We start from the raw sequence: 17,979 nt of genomic DNA on the forward strand, positions 1-17,979 counted from the left end.
CAAAATACATATTGTACTGCTGTCAGAAAATAGAAAAAATGTTTATTTTACAAATAAACATTTCTTTTCGCTTAAATTAAATCACAAACAGTCTCTTACCTACCTCTTGGCAGTTTGAACATTATTTAATTTAAGCGAAAAGCAATGTGTATTTGTCAAATTTTGTTTATTTGCAAATATTTTTTTTTTATTTTCTGACAGCAATATAATGTATTTTGAGTTAAATAAATTACACACTGTAGTAATATTAGAACACTTTCTATAAAAGATGTTTAAACCTCACGTAAGTCAATAATCTAGGTATTTATTAATTCTTGGATTCAGTAACACCGAGTAACATTGAAATGACATGCATGTTATTATTTGAAGGTGAAAGTGAATATAACCAATAACCCTGGCGATGTAGAATTATTATTGTAGTTAGTAGTCAGTATTTATAATGTAACGGGTCAACTCTTCAGTTATTTGTGACAACACATTCTTCTTTTGGCGCCAATTAATTTAATTTAAAAGTCTTTTTTTGGCCACCCTGTATAAATAATGATATTAATGTTTATATTACTGAATGGAGAATTAAACACCCTTTCAAATGAACTACCACAGGATCCCTATTCCCATTTAAGAAAATCATTGATTACGTTATCACGCCCAGATGGATGATATCTATCACTAGTATGAAATATACAGGGTGTCCCGAAAAGATTGGTAATAAATTATACCACAGATTCTGGGGTCAAAAATAGGTTGATTGAACCTCACTTACCTATATACAATAGTGCACACAAAAAAAGTTACAGCCCTTGGAAGTTACAAAATGAAAATCGATTTTTTTTCATATATCGAAAACTCTTAGAGGTTTTTTTTATTGAACATGGACATGTGGCATTCTTATGGCAGCAACATCTTAAAAAAAATTAAAGTGAAATTTGTGCACCCCATAAAAATTTTATGGGGGTTTTGTTCCTTTAAACACCCCAAACTTTTGTGTACGTTCCAATTAAATTATTATTGTAGTACCATTAATTAAACACATTGTTTTTAAAACTTTTTTGCCTCCTAGTACTTTTTCGATAGGCCAGTGTTTATCGACATATTTTGAATATTTGTATATGGTTAAGTACGATTATATTGTAGAGACCTGTTAATAATCTGAAAATTTATTTATAATTTACATTTTTTTAGGTATATCTTGAAAAAGAAGCCACATCTCGATAAAAGGTGACTTGTCAAGAAAAGACTAAAAGGCAAAACATTTTTAAAAACACTGTTTAACTAATGGTATCACAATAATAGTTTAATTGGAACGTACACAAACATTTGGGAGGTTTATAGGATCAAAATCCCCATAAAATTTTTATGTAAATATATTAAAAAAGAAGTCGCAGCTCGATAAAAACTGGCTTATCAAAAAAATACTAAGAGGCAAAAAGTTTTAGAAACGTTGTGTTTAACTAATGGTACCACAATAATGAATTAATTGGAACGTACACAAAAGTTTGGGGAGTTTAAGGGATCAAAACCCCCATAAAATTTTTGTGGGGTGGACAAACTTCACTATAACTTTGTTTTAAGATGTTCCTGCCATATGAATGATACATGTCCATTTTAAGTAAAAAATTTCTAATAGTTTTCGATATATTGAAAAAAATCGATTTTCATTTTGTTATTTCAAAGGGCTGTAACTTTTTTTATGAGCACATTTGTACTAAGGTAAGTTAGGTTCAATCGAACTATTTTTGACCCGAGAATGTGTGGTATAATTTATGACCAATCTTTTCGGGAAACCCTGTATATCAAAAAATTGTAATTTAAAAATAAAAATCGACCTGTTTCGGAATTTCCTTAAAATCTAATAACTACTGCGAAATATCGAGGTGGACTGTTTTCTTTGGCCCACCCTGTATATTCTAATGACTATATTGAGTAAAGTGTAGTACCCACAAAGAATAGAGAAGAAAGTAAGGGTGATAGAGGCAATTCTAGTTTTGATTGAAAAGAGAGGTAACGCTAAAGACAACTATAGAAATCCATCAAAGTTGCCAAAGAAAATGGTTAATAGAAAACTATGAATTACACAAAAAATTCAATCTGTATAAAAAAGTTAAGGTGGCAGCAGTTTTGTAACCTAATAAGGTTGTCAGATCTGTCGGATGCATTTATGAAGATACAGGAGGCTTTCGAGATGTGTTGCTGAAGACGGATACTGCGGTTCTCATGGGTTGATTAATAACTAATTATGAGATTATCCGCAGAATGGGTAAAGAATGTAAAATGCTTATAACGACAAAAAAAAAAAGGGAAATTTGAGTACTTTGATCATATTATGAGAAAAAATGATAGGTAAAGTCGATTCACTAATCTGAGACACAACTGTCTAGTGATGTTGGTAATTTTTTTTTGGGGAAGTTAGGTTGCTAGACGTGACTGGAAATTACTACACAACCAAACATACCTGCTCATAGCCAATATTATTAATAGTAAATAGACATAAATAACATAAACTTTACGCCAGTCAATAATTATTTATTTACACAATTATACTGTATTGAAAACAAACGAAAAAATTATTTATTGTACAAAATAAAAATATTTTGTAGAAATAAATTAAACAAAATTTTATAAGTTTAGTATACACTCCCACTATTTTAAATAATTCGTCTTTTTTTATAAGAAAGATCAAGTTGATTTGAGCAGTTAATAGTGTGAGATAGAAATTTTTGTGTTGTATGTTTCCTATTCCGAATGTGTCAAAATGAATCTCGGCTGAGCGAATTCAGTATATAGTTTATTTCAATTGGTTTGTGACGGAAGAGTGTTCGATAAGATAGCTCTAGAAAGATGATGTATTTCCTCGCTGCATAACCTCAGAACTTGATTTCTATCTATACGCTCTGAGCTTCGCTGGTGGCGCTCCTGGCGGATTACTAATTCAACTTTCACCGGTAATTTTTAAATTTATTATTTAATTGTTATCGCTTAATATTTACAACGCAAAAAATTAAATAAATTGTAATCGATTTTTTTAAGATTTTGCTAATCATTTTGACATTCTATTGATAAAATATGAATTTCTTACTTCGGATACTTTCACAATGATCGTGTAGATGGCGCTAAGATTAATTTATAATTACATATTACGGAACATTAAAAAAACTTAAATTCAGTATTTAAAACGTAAGTATATTTAAGGTAAAAATATATACCACAGCTTTGACCAACTAATATTTTTTAAAATTAATGTTTTTTACTTTTAATTTTAAATTAATCACTTTGACAGTTATGTCAAATTTCCGGTAAACGTTTACAGACTTGTCACTACTGGCGCTCGCGAATTTGTAAATATCCCCTCTACGTACGAGCTCACAGCATATACGCTCTGAGCTTCGCTGGTGTCGCTCCTAGCGGATTAGTAATGCAACTTTCACCGGTAATTTTTAAATTTATTATTTAATTGTTATCACTTAATATTTACAACGCAAAAAAGTAATTAAATTGTAATCGATTTTTTTAAGATTTTGCTAATCATTTTGACGTTCTATTGATGAAATATTAATTTCTTACTTCGGATACTTTCACAATTATCGTTTAGATGGCGCTAAGATTAATAGATTAATTTATAATTACATATTACGGAACATTAAAAAACTTAAATTCAGTATTTAAAACGTAAGTATATTTAATGTAAAAATATATACCACAGCTTTAAACAACTAATATTTTTTATAATTAATGTTTTTATTTTTAATTTTAAATTAATCGCTTTGACATTTATGTCAAATTTCCAGTAAATGTTTACAGACTTGTCACTACTGGCGCTCGCGAATTTTTAAATATCCCCTCTACGTACGAGCTCACAGCGTATATAAGGATTTTTACAGCTGTCGCCACCTTACTTCTTTCAGACAACGTCTCCAGTCATTTCTGTTGTCAGAAAATGTCAAATTGACAAAGTCAAAATTGTTAAGATGATCGCCAATATCCCGAACGGATAAGCACCGCCAAAAGAAAAAGAAAAAGAAAAAGTACCAATATAAAGAACCCTCTAAAGACGAATATTAGATTTCATCTCGTCTAAAAATTAATTAGTCTTTACTTCATAGAAGAAGAATCATTCTTAGTTAAATATTATAAGTTTTTCGCAGTCTAGTAAGCCGGTGGTCTCTAATAGACGCTGCAGGCTGCGTACAACGTCACGCCTTTGGAAAATTGTTCATTTTCATTACTTTTAATAAACTTTGAAGAACAAAAACTATCTTGCAACCGAAAATAGTTAAAAAAGAGTAAATCTAAAACAAATTCAAATTAAGGGGTGAATTGAAGTGATCACCGACTTAACCGGTGGTATCCAATAGACGCCGTAGGCTGCGTGTAATGCCTCCTCTATACATCGGCAGACGCGTCCGCGGACGACATCCGCGTATCCATCCGCAGATGTGTAGATGGGGTAATTTGGTCGTCTGTTGTTTATGTATCACGTCGGCAGATGCGTCTGCACGGCATTCGATTGTTGTCGGTTTTTCAAGCACATACCAAAGGGTTTCAGTGCGAACGTCCGACGCCTGTCCACACATCTGACGACGCATCAGTTTTCTCAGTGAATTCAAAGTGAACGCATGTTTCTTCGTTTCTTCAGTTTTGTATGTCGGTAATATTTCGTTGAAATGGCTATGAGTTCTGAAGAAACCTTCAAATTCATAGTGTTGTAACAGCTGTTTTATCCATAGCTAGCATCCACCACCTTCTTCTTTTCTATTATTTTAATGATTCTACTCCCATGTGCACTCAAGTACCTAGTACCTAGTTGAACGTACTAAAAAGGTATATAGCTGCGGCAGCTATGGTCATCAACATCTATTTTTTAATGCTCGCTAATATTGCGTCTCCCTAAAATTCACACAGACTGAATGACCTACAGATGTGTGGTCAGCTTGTGATGATACATCGGCAGACGCGTCTGCCGTCACCTCTATACGTAGCGTGTATTGGAGACCACCGCCTTTTAGTGTTTTACAATATTGTACAATTTATTTGGTCAGAGAAATGAAATTATCTCCTTTAATTAAAACGAAGAAAACTACTGTTAACTACTTAATTGGTTAAGGTTAAGGATAAATGCATTTAAAGTGCACACTTTAAAATGTACATTCTAAAATGCACTAAAATACACACGCCCACTTAGTAGGTTGTCAGTTAATAATTGAAATAATAGTTGAACTAATTCTGGTTCTAGATATAAAAGACTAGGCTAAAGGTTCGGACAAACGACGCGTGTTGACGCGCGCCTCACGGGTTTACCAATTTAAACGTCGGCAAAGAAAGATAGAAAATATATAATAGTGCAAAGAAAAGAAAACACGGTTACCATCCCATGTTATTGTGCAAGTAATAAATATTTATTTTTTGTGTATATAATAGTAACTGGTAGTGTACCACTGGTACACCACCAGTGTGGGCGGTAGAAATTTTATTATTGGTTAATTCATACAACGATAAAAATCTGAACACAACGTAGTTAGACTACTGCATAGAAAAATTACGACGGCACTGATCGTAGCTCGGTCGGAAGGGTGTACGTTTTAGTACCTGTATGATAAATTTCTTTGAACCGTGTCATTTTACCGACAATTCACGGGAAAAACGCGCCGCTCCACAGGGGCCATTAATTAGAGTTCGGTATTAGTTTAAGGATCATAAATAACAAATTTTGAGAGAAATTTCGCTATTTCACGTTACATTTATTCCCGTCTTCAGTTTTTATCTTTTTCTATTTCACAAGGCGCGTGTCAACACGCGCCCTCGGAATTAGTTTTAATGCTGAATATAAGTTAATTACCTACTCTTGAAAATACAAACTACATAATAATAGTATTTTTATTCACACCAAATTTTATTTATATTAGATACATTAAACCTACAGTGATGAGAGCGCAAAAGATGAAAAACATAATACATTGTGAAGTAAAAAGAGGTGAAACTTGTAAAGGTGGAAATTATCGATACCTACACCGAGAGAAAAAAATTCTTGACATAAAGAAACTTTATTTATATTTAAGAAATATCGACTTATTGCATATATAGCATATTGCATCGACATATAGCATATTGCCTAAGAAATATACATTTTACCTAGAGTATTTGGTATTTATAAGATATTATTTTCTAAAATATTCCAAATACCTAAATTTTAATGTACCCAAAGAAATATGTATATCTTAAATATGATTGAACTACCACTTTCTTGCCAAATTCAAACCCATTTATCAGAAAGAAATTACACTTGATGTTAAATTGATGTTATTAGTCATAAGAATATATTTTCTTGATACCTATTCCCAAACTATTGTTCCTTCTCACGGTAGAAGAATTGTTTCGCGCAGCAGCCGACAGAGAGAGGTTTCAGGAACTTGTAAACATGATGACGGCCAACGTCTGGATACGGACACGGCACCTGAAGAAGAAGAGAAGAGCCAAACGTCATCAAGCCAGTGACATCATTATTTAGCGTGTTCACTTTGAAAAGTTGTAAAACATAAATTGTGATAAATTCACTTTGACAAGTTGAAAAACATAAATTGTGATACATTCGCACTATCACACGATAGTGCGAATAAATAAGAAAATAATGTTCCAGTTTGTTTCTCAAATTTGTTGCCATTTCTCAATAGTCACTCGAGCACGAGTCTCGTGTTAATTGATTAATTAATTAATTCTTTCCATTAAGTATCTCCAAAAAGAGGACGTTTATTTCGCGAAATATTCGCTTTTTTTTGTGAAACTTTGTGACTCACCCATTTCCTTACCTCCGGCTCAAATCGTCAGATTTTTTTACATGTACTTACACTATTTTACATGTACTTAACTTACTTTATCTTATGATTCAATAAAATTTTGTTTTGACTAGGAAAGTTTTGGGGTAGTTCTGATTTCTTTCATTATACATATGTATATGGATTTTGGGCTGCTGAATCCAAATATGAGGTTTGCGGACAAGATTTCTTGCCGGAACATTGAAAAAATCGCGAAAAAAGCGAAAAATCTCAGCTTTTTCCGATTTTTTGCTCAAATCTCGAAAACTATTAACTTTTAGTAAATTTTCTCTTAACAGAAATTAAAGTACTTAAAATTATCTACAAATATCACTATTTACTTTTTTTTCAGACGAACCGTTCGGTCTAAAGTACAAGTTGAAAATTGCCAATTTTTAACGGTCTCGGCAAAACCCACATTTTACATTCCAAAACTTTACTTTTTATTAGAATGCTGTCATTTGATAAATTTCTCCTAGTTTTCTGTACAAATAATAAATGTTAGTTCATAGGTATGGCATGTCTCTTGTGACAGCTTCCATGAGTCCATTTCGTCCTAAGAGGCCGGGAATGTCTCTGCTTTTCCCTTAGAGCCACAGAAGTTCAGGCACAGATGGAGTCACAGTTTCAGTTGGTGTGAATATTTCCTTCGCATCTGTTATCTTGATTTCTGATAAACCTTGAGGTTTTGTCCTTTTTTTGTTTTTTATCCGAGGTATGGATTGCTTAGGAACTACTGCATGTTTTGGTGCCATACAAGAAATGCCACATCACATATGACGTGAAAAGTGTGGTATTCGTCGAATGTATGTACGTTAAAATCAGCGTTATCGTACACCTGCTGTGTAAAGCACGGCATGTCAATTTTCTGCGGATCGCCTGCGAATGCTCACACTTACAGGCGAACAGCTTCTATTTAGGATGAACAAAACCCCAAAGAGGAAACTACATCAACATATTTTCTTGAGCTGTATTTTTTGTAGAGAAAACGGCCAACCGTGCAAGGAATGGTGAAACCAACTATCTGGGCCTTACTGCCGCTACAAGACTTTGAGCAAACGCGTTGCTTATCTGGAAGTGTCAGCAATCGCAGGCGATCCGCAGAAAATTGACCAGCCGTGCTTTACACAACAGATGTACGAAAACGCTGATTAACCCTTTCTATACCAGGCCTTAATTTGCATGTTGGTCCCTCAATCCCAAAGGTTTTTTCATGCTTAGAGTCCCATTGCCTTATATATACGTCGCATATAAATAAATAAATAAATGACCAAAACATGTTTTTTAATGAGTTTTTTTTAACCAACTTAAACGTTAAACGTTTTCTTTTCAAAAGTACTCATCAGAGAGCAAAACTAACTTGAAAAAATGTAACTAACTTAAAAAAAATAATGTAATGTAAATTAACATTAAAAGTTTTCTTTTGTGTGGTACTCCTCAAAACATGACACTACGCAAAGGCCGACTCCGCATCTTGCACACATGTATCTCGATTCGCTTATTTTTTTTCAGGTATTTTCTGTGGCTACAAACGCTTCACCTTCTAGCAGCTACCTATAAGCGTTGCCACCAGTGCTACAATATAGCATATATTTAAAATATGTGAACAAATATATACGGCAATGGGTCCGCATTACCTGTCTTAGGTAGTAACATTTTGAGGCCTTGGGAACAATAATATAACATTTTCGGACATATTTCTACGGCATTGGGACACCAATGAGTCTAAAATTTTATAAGCAACGCATATTTTCGGCTTTGGTAAATTGAAACCATAACACCTTGAACGTATATATACGGGGGCTGGGAATACAGACCCACTTTTTCAAAAACATGTACATGCAGCGTGCGTTGGGACAAAAGGGTTAACGTACATACAATCGACGGATACCACACTTTTTACGTCATGGGTGGCATTTCTTGTATTGCACCAAAACATGCAATAGCTCCTAACCAATCCATTCCTCGGCTAAAAACTAAACCCGCACCTGAGGTTTATGGAAGTCAGAGAGCTGTTCAACCAATACATTTTGAAAGGACAAAACCTCAAGGTTTATCAGAAATCAAGATCCGAAGGGAATGTTCACACCAACTGAAACTGTGACTTTATCTGTGCCTGATCTTCTGTGGCTCTAAGGGAAAAGCAGAGACATTCTCGGTATTTTAGGATGGAATGGATTCATGGAAGCTGTGAGAAGAGACATACCATATTCATATTATTAACTAACATTTATTATTTGTACAGAAAACTAGGAAAAATTTATCAAATGGCAGCATTCTAATAAAAATTAAAGTTTTGGAATGTAAAAATTGGGTTTTGCCGAGACCGTTAAAAATTGACAATTTTCAACTTGCACTTTAGACCGAACGGTTCATCTGAAAAAAATAGCAAATAGTGATATTTGTAGATAATTTTAAGTACTTTAATTTTAACAGACCCTTTACTAAAAGTTAATAGTTTTCGAGATTTGAGCAAAAAATCGGAAAAGAGCTGAACATTTTCGATTTTCTCGCAATTTTTTCAATGTTCCGGCAAGAAATTTTGTCCGCAAACCTCATATTCGGATTTAGCAGCCCAAAATCCATATATAATGAAAGAAATCAGAACTACTCCAAAACTTTCCCACTAGGGAGCTCGTAGAGTACAAATTGACTGAATCATTAATCTAACGATTTCGAGTTTCTCTAAGGATATATTTTTTTTCGGACCTCCCTTAACGAAGTCCCCTGTATTAATAGCCAATATATGGTAGGGGTACATTTACAGGGTGCAAAGTTTCTCCCCATGTGATTTTCCGACGTGCTCGAGTAACTACAAAAATCCCCGCTTGGGCTCCCCTACCATATTAAAGAATAGGGAACTTGCACTAAAAAATTTTTTCGCATAAAATTGTTAATTTATGTTTTAAAATGTTATATTCAAAATATTACGTCTTAAATTTCCGTTTTAAACAACTTCAAAAGCGAGACCTGGGGTCTGACGTCACAGGCCACTCGTATCGTTTGCCCGTTCGGGGTGGGCTATTGCATTTAATGCAGTTTGCCCATAGATAAATAATGTAGTTGAAATATCTTGTTTTACTCTGTGGCAAAAATGATTATTTTTTGACAGGCAAAATATTAACATTTTATCTCTGTTGACATGTATCAAAAAGTTCTTTTTTATGAAATTACTTTTGTCGTTTCTTGTGTTGAAAAACAAAGAAGAAACAAGTAACTTAAAAATAAACAAAACTTTTAGTAATAAAAGTTAGAGTAACTAAAAAGTATTGGTGCTACTATAGTATGCGGTCTACAGTCGGGTTTCTACTATAGCTTGCGGTCTACCGAGGGATGCTGTGTAAGTATAAGTTGAGATGATAAAGATATTAACTTGTAAAATTACAATAATGATTCTTCTTATTTATGCGTATTATTAACTTTGTAAAGAAGGATTTTGTTGGCTATGTACACGTTCTATCGGTACGTCTGCTAATCACCATAATCTTTTCTCAGAAGGCTTTGAACACAATAATGAAAGGCTCCAGTAGGTACTAATAAACATTACAATAACATATATTCTTTATTATAATGCAAATTACACCGTAATCTTTTCCAGGATATACGAAATCCTTCGATTAGAGGTAGGTAGATCAAACCCACGGGGTAAACCGTAAGTATACTATAATATAATGGTACCAAACTATTGTTATAAACGGTTTAAACATGCTTATTAATAACTCTTACTTATTTGCCTTGACACCTCGCATTTCTCCAATAGAATAGCTTTCACTACTTTTTATAAAAGTTGCCACGATGCAGACATCAACGGTAGGTAAGTTAGTCAGATTGACCTTTTGAAAAACCCTCGTCCGTCATATTATGCGTTTTAAACTCTTTACAAAGTAGCACTCAACTTTATCAATTTCAGTTTAAAACTAAGCTGATTGTGGAACTACTTATTACAATATACAGAGAGAGTCTGTAAAGTGGAATAAATTCAATATCTCAAATACTAATTGTATTTTTGGAAAATGCTCAGACCCGTCGATTAGTATTTCAAATTGTCCTTTTTGACATTCAATAAAAATGTATACAGGGTGTCCCAATTTAGAGATATGACGTCATCGTCGATTTTCTTAAATGGCAACACTGTCATTTTGATAGCTAATTTGATAGGGTTTGTAAAGTTATACATAACTGCAAAATATCAAATTTTTATTCTCTACCATTTACAAGATAATAGAAAATAACAAAGTTATATCTGTAATTTGGAATATATTCAATAATTAAAATACTAACTGTTTTTTTGAAAAATGCTCAGACCCGTCGATTAGTATATCAAATTGTCATTTTTGACATATAATAATAATGTATACAGGGTGTCCCAATTTAGAGATATGACGTCATCGTTGATTTTCTTAAATGGCAACACTATCATTTTGATAGTTATTTTGATAGCGTATGTAAAGTTATACACATCTGAAAAATTTCAAAATTTTATTCCCTACCATTTACAAGATAATAAAAAATAACAAAGTTATGAAGAACAAGAAGTAATCAAATAATAATTGAATTTATTTATTTCAATTAAGCAAATGCTCATAACGTTGCCCATTGACAATTTGACAATAATTGAGGGCAACATTATGAGTTTTTGCTTAATTTATTGAAATAATTAAATCCAATTATTAGTTGATTACTTCTTTTTCATAACTTTGTTATTTTTTATTATCATCTAAATGGTAGAGAATACAAATTTGAAATTTTGCAGTTGTGTATAACTTTACACACCCTATCAAAATAGCTATCAAAATGACAGTGTTGCCATTTAAGAAAATCAACGATGACGTCATATCTCTAAATTGGGACACCCTGTATACATTATTATTATATGTCAAAAAGGACAATTTGATATACTAATCGACGGGTCTGAGCATTTTTCAAAAAAACAGTTAGTATTTTAATTATTTAATATATTCAAAATTACAGATATAACTTTGTTATTTTCTATTATCTTGTAAATGGTAGAGAATCAAAATTTGATATTTTGCAGTTATGTATAACTTTACAAACCCTATCAAATTAGCTATCAAAATGACAGTGTTGCCATTTAAGAAAATCGACGATGACGTCATATCTCTAAATTATGACACCCTGTATACATTATTATTGAATGTCAAAAAGGACAATTTGAAATACTAATCGACGGGTCTAAGCATTTTCCAAAAAAACAATTAGTATTTGAGATATTGAATTTATTCCACTTTACAGACTCTCTCTGTATAAGATGAACATAAATAATACCTAGGAATTTTCCATTAAAGACGATTAAAATGTAATATACCCGTGATACCTACCCTAATCGCGTTGTTTCCGACTAGCTAGCCCGGTTGACCGTGGCCCGTGACGTCGAACCAATAGAAGGACGTTCAAGAGCCTCCTAAGATATTTGAATTTTATAGCATTTTCAAAGCGTCGTAATTAGCGTACGGGTTAAAAATATTTGTTTTTTTCGCATGCAAGCGTTTTAAGATCATGTTACCCTATGTTTTTTAATAACATTTTAATATTTAAAAATTTATGCAAGTTCCCTATTATGCCGATTCCAATCCTGGTAAAAAAAACTTATATGCCGGCACTGCTGAAAATTTAATTATTCAGAACAGTTTCTCGAAAAGCCCGAGATTCCCATTTGCAATGCGATTGACGTCCGACGTACGACTACACACAGTCTCATTGAAGATTCCATATCCATAGTAATCTTTCTTCAAAAACATCTTACATAAAATTCATTTTAAAGTCGTAGATAAACAAACCGTTTTTTAATGAACGCTAACGGTTCAATGTTTATCTAATTACTCAATTAAACGAGATAATTAATGATAGTGTATTTAAATACTAAATACATTTTTAGTCATATCAAAATCATTAGGACCGAGAGGTTATGGCCAGTTTGGATGTTTAAACTTTCTCTTTTTTTTAATTTTAAAAAACCTTTAGATTGTGACTAGCATTATATTAGTTCAGAATGTTTAAGTATTATTTTGTAGTGTTGTGTTTTTCGTTATATTTTGCTGTTGGATGTTTTGGTAAGTATTCATATCATTACCTACTTCCTAGAATAGATTATGGATTTAATTATATTATTACAATTACTACAAATATATCAATTATAAAGTCTCAAAGTCTCATAAAATAAATGGTGTGTAATGTTTTTATAAATGTAACATTAGTCAAGATATAAGTACCTAATGTCGAACTTATAAACCTAGCTGTTTATCGGATAAAAATTATTGGATATTATGTAGTTTAGCATGTTAACAATTACAAAAAACAAGGGGCACCCGATCTAATTTGGTTTTAATTATAATTAATTATAATTAATTAAAAATGGCTTTTCTACAAAAAAAAAAAATTCCCGTGCTGATATTATTTCATATTTTTTAAGTCATTCTATACAAAAAAGGTTTTCGTATTTTTTCTCTGATCGTTTTCGAGTTATAAACAATTTAAAACTGAAATTAGAACGAAAGACAACGATTCTCAAGGTTCAAAAACATAAGTAAAAATATCATTTTTGAAATTACGAAGTAACTAAATTTAAGTTCAAACTTTATTCTATCAGATCTTGATAATTAAGTATTTTGGTCTTATTTAATTTTGAATCATTCCTTTTTGGTTGTTAATCGCCGTCTTCCCATAAGAAACCTTCCTCCATTAACAATAATTAAAAAAATATGATTTAGAATAAAACATAGCTAAAATTCTAATAGTGACCTATAGAAGAAGGTTCTAACTTGAATTTAGGTACTTGATGATTACAAAAATGATATCTTTTTAATTTGTGTTTTTGAGCCTTGAAAATCGTCATCTTTCGTTCTTTTTCAGTTTTAAATTGTTTATTACTCGAAAACGATCAACTTTGGTGAAAAATTACAAAAGACCTTTTTTGTTTAGAATGATCCAAAATATCTGAAATAATATCTGCCCGGGTCGAACAATTTTTTTTATTATTAATTAATTACAGTTAGAACAAAATTAGATCGGGTACCCCTTGTTTTTTGTAATTATTAACATGCTAAATTACATATCCAATAATTTTTATCTGATAAACAGCTAGCATATGCATAGCTACCGTCGTATCAGCCTTATCAATTATAGGGGGCCCCCGACATTCAGGGTCCCCAGCGTGGAATTTCGAAAGAAAATCCCATTTAAAAAAATTGGACAAAGTATTCTACAATTATTTCACTATTAAAACGCTTTGGAACAGTATATTATTATATTGTTTGGATATCGACATTTTCCTATAATGGAAATATGGAATACAGGGATCTACACTAAGCGTCAAAATTAACGTACCACCTTAAAAATGAGACATTTTTAATGTCCCATATTTCCTAAACCTTTTGTCCAATTTTAGTGATTTATTTGATATATTATAGCTTTGTTCTTCAAGAATGTCGATGAATTAATATTATTGCTAAACAGACAAGTTTCATTGTATACCGGGTGTAACAATGATAGTGTGTTTTTTCCTCCTGTGGAATATTCTAGCGTAGCGTATAAAAAATATTGAAATTAAAACTCAACTGTAGCCTTAGGCTTTGTTAACATTTCGATTTTTGATTTATTTGATTATGTTGGATAATCAAAAAGTTAGATACTTTAACAAGTAGCAACATTCTTCATCAGTACAGGGTGTTTCTAAATAAGTGCGACAAACTTTAAGGGGCAATTCTGCATGAAAAAATAATGACCGTTTACTTTATAAACATGTGTCCGCAAATGCTTCGTTTCCGAGATACGGGATGTTGAATTTTTTCTTACAAACTGACGATTTATTTATTGCTCTAAAACCGGTTGAGATATGCAAATAAAATTTAGTAGGTTTTAAAAGGTAGTTATTGCGCATTTTTTGACGTACAACTAAGAATTTTATATTCACCATTGGCGTGCATACGGGTGATATTACCCGGCATAAAACGGTTTTTTGCGAATACCTTAAAAACAATGCATCTAACTAAAAAAATTATATAAAACATTTTTGGAGCTCATAAAAATCAAAGAGATTTGTTCCTTCTTCAATCTTCTAGTTATAACACAAAAAGAGATATGGTAGGTAAAAAGGGTTTGTTTTTTTTTGTGCATGCTCAAATCAGTGCATTCAACTTGAAATAACAGAGAAACGGTCGATTTTAGGTGTATAATGCTATCAATACCTTTTATTGTGCTTGAAATGTCCTTTCAAGTATGCAATATTAAATGTCGATTACATTCAAACTAAGCGAGATATGCTGCAAAAAATTGATGACTAACGAATTTTAAGAAAAAATTGAGAAGTATATTTAACTCCTCATCCACAAGAATTTAAATGCATCGTTTTACTTCTACAATACATTTTACTACAGTGTTATTTTTATGTTCAAAAAGTTGAGCGGTTTTAAAATGAATGGTTTTTGAAAAAAATAAGATCAAATTATTGAGCGCATTTTTAAATTTTCTTAAAAATCTTCCTATTTCTCCATGTAACTCGAAAATTATAAGAGGTGACAAAAAAAAAAGATGTCATACAAAAATATAGGTTTCTTCATCTTTTTTTTTTGTCATCTCTTATAATTTTCGAGTTACATGGAGAAATAGGAAGATTTTTAAGAAAATTTAAAAATGCGCTCAATAATTTGATCTTATTTTTTTCAAAAACCATTCATTTTAAACCCGCTCAACTTTTTGAACATAAAAAGAACACTATAGTAAAATGTATTGTAGAAGGAAAACGATGCATTAAAATTCTTGTGGATGAGGGGTTAAATACACTTCTCATTTTTTTCTTAAAATACGTTAGTCATCAAATTTTTTACAGTTTATCTCGCATAGTTTGAATGTAATCGAAATTTAATCTTGCTTAATTTATACGCCTTTTCAAGCACAACAAAAGTTATTGATATCATTATACACCTAAAATCGACCGTTTCTCTGTTATTTCAAGTTAAATACACTGATTTGAGCATGCACCAAGAAAACAAGTTTTTTTCACTTACCATATCCCTTTTTGTGTTATAACTAGAAGATTCATAAAGGAAAGAATCTATTTTTTATTTCATAAGCTACAAAAATGTTTTATATAGTTTTTTTTAGTTAGATGCATAGTTTTTAAGGTATTCGCAAAAAACCGTTCGAAAAGGTGTTATGTTTCAATGAAAATGGCCAAATTTCAACCAGGAATAACTCAAAAAGTATTGAGTTTTCGAAAAAAAAAATTATAGAACAGTTTTTGCTTAGTATTAGGTTCTCTAGTAACTTCTGTAGTTATTTAAGCAAAAAATTTTCCACCCCCGAGGAAGGGTGGGAACCGCCCCAAGACAAAAGCACACATCGGCATAGGTAGACTTTGTTTCTTGGGCTATTCCCTACTTACTGTGAAAATATCACGTAAGTCGATATAGTAGGATGGAATTCGGAGCCACATACCCTCATTGACTGCCCTATTACTAATAAATGCATTTTTTATTCACTTTTTTAAACCAAGTTGAAAATGTAGCTCATGCTCTTTCATTTGACACCTGTGGAATGGTTCTAAGGTCATTTTTTTCTGACTTGTTATTGCAAAAAAATGCTCTCTGGTATAAACAATTTGAATAAAATTTAAACAATTTAATGAATCGCTTTGAAATTTTTATCACATATTAAGCACCAAAGAACCCTCATTTGACAAACATTTCAAAGCTGTACACTAATTTTTACAAGTTATTGAGAAAATATTTTTTTTTGCAATTCCCACCTTTTTTCGCAATTATATTAACAATAAATGAGTATATCAAACTTTGTAATACGTCATTTTAAAGCTTTTTCCATAATCTCGAAGATATTTGTACTAAAAAATCATAAGTTTCACTGTTTTCCGTTGATTTGAAAAAAAAGGGGAAAATGCCATTTTTTGACAGTTAACTGTTTATAAATAAAAATGGCCGCCAGATCCTACGCAGGAAATAGTTATAATTTGTTCCTATAGGTATTACCTGTCGAAAAAATGCTTCAGTGCCCTGGCTACTGAAGTGTCACGAACAGGGTATATTTTTGTCTTATTACCCTGGCCTATACTACTACTACTACATGTAAAGATCTTGGTTCCTTATTACGAAATTATATCGTTTGCCTAAGACCCTAAGATATTATTCTTCTTAATTTCCGTATATAGCTGCCTTAACATTTTTCATTCAAAGGTATCCAGCAGTTTTTTCGTCTTTTTTAATGCCCATGCCTCTAGTCGTTATTTTAAGACTGTTCTTGTAAGACTGTTATACATTTCACACTTTGTTTTCAATCCATTATTATATTATTCTAGTCGTCATATTTATTTTTCTATTAAATTCCTTACTAATGATTAATTCCTTCTTATCAATCTAACATGACTTTTAGCGAATATGTAAAGTCAGAGCCGGTTCTAGGGTTTTGAGCGCCGCGGGCACAACAAAATTTGGCGCCCTTTCATACAAAAATATAAAAATTTAGGTACTGCAAATTTAAAAAAATGTTAAAAAAGGCAAAAATCAAAATTATACGATAAAAAACTGCGTAAAAATTTATTTATTTAATAAATAATACAATAGTTATTTACTTACATGTGGTATTTACTCACATGTGGTAAAACTCACAAGCGCATTTGAATTTCTAGCAACGAAGGAGCGATAACTTTGAAAAGTAGTTATACTATTCCTGTTGCATTCGTGTGACATACAAGATTTTCTATTCTCGCTCTTTAGCAACCCATCCGATTTGTTAGTTTCTACAATAAGAGGCAAATAAATATACAGGGTGTTTAGTTAACAATTGGAAATATTTTAACAGTAGATTCTTGGGCTCAAAATATATTAAAATTTGACCCAAATCACTTAAATAGAATGTGGCTCCTTACTCCTTACTAAGTTACAAGGTGTTTTATTTATAAATAAAAAAAATATTTGTAAAAAGTACTTTAAAACCATTTGACATATGCTTGTGATACTTGGCAGTAAGTGCAGGTACTCTACACCCTACTAAATTATGTTAAACAAACGTTTCTGGCTACTACCAGAAGCGTACCACGGGGGACATTGAATGGCTGACTCTTCCCAAATATTACCCCAATAGCGGAATTGGTATTTTAGTGCCATTTTTCCAATACTTTCTATGTAAATAATATACTCTTCAT

At 31.8% G+C, this 17,979-nt stretch overlaps 2 protein-coding genes across 2 annotated transcripts in view; one reads left to right on the top strand and one right to left on the bottom strand.

The window, feature by feature from the left end:
- The window catches only part of LOC126881317 (uncharacterized), a 261,916-nt gene that overhangs the window by 48,501 nt on the left and 195,436 nt on the right, over positions 1–17,979 (bottom strand). The gene's annotated exons all lie outside the window — the stretch shown is intronic.
- LOC114337754 (glutamyl aminopeptidase) overlaps positions 12,484–17,979 on the top strand; it is a 92,803-nt gene continuing 87,307 nt past the window's right edge. The window contains exon 1 of the mRNA XM_050645532.1: positions 12,484–12,877. Coding sequence (XP_050501489.1) covers positions 12,817–12,877 — 61 coding nt within the window. The 5' untranslated portion in view covers positions 12,484–12,816. The remainder of the gene's footprint in view (positions 12,878–17,979) is intronic.

This window comes from Diabrotica virgifera, chromosome 3 (genome assembly GCF_917563875.1).
Source record: "Diabrotica virgifera virgifera chromosome 3, PGI_DIABVI_V3a".
Classification (NCBI taxonomy): Eukaryota; Metazoa; Arthropoda; class Insecta; order Coleoptera; family Chrysomelidae; genus Diabrotica; species Diabrotica virgifera.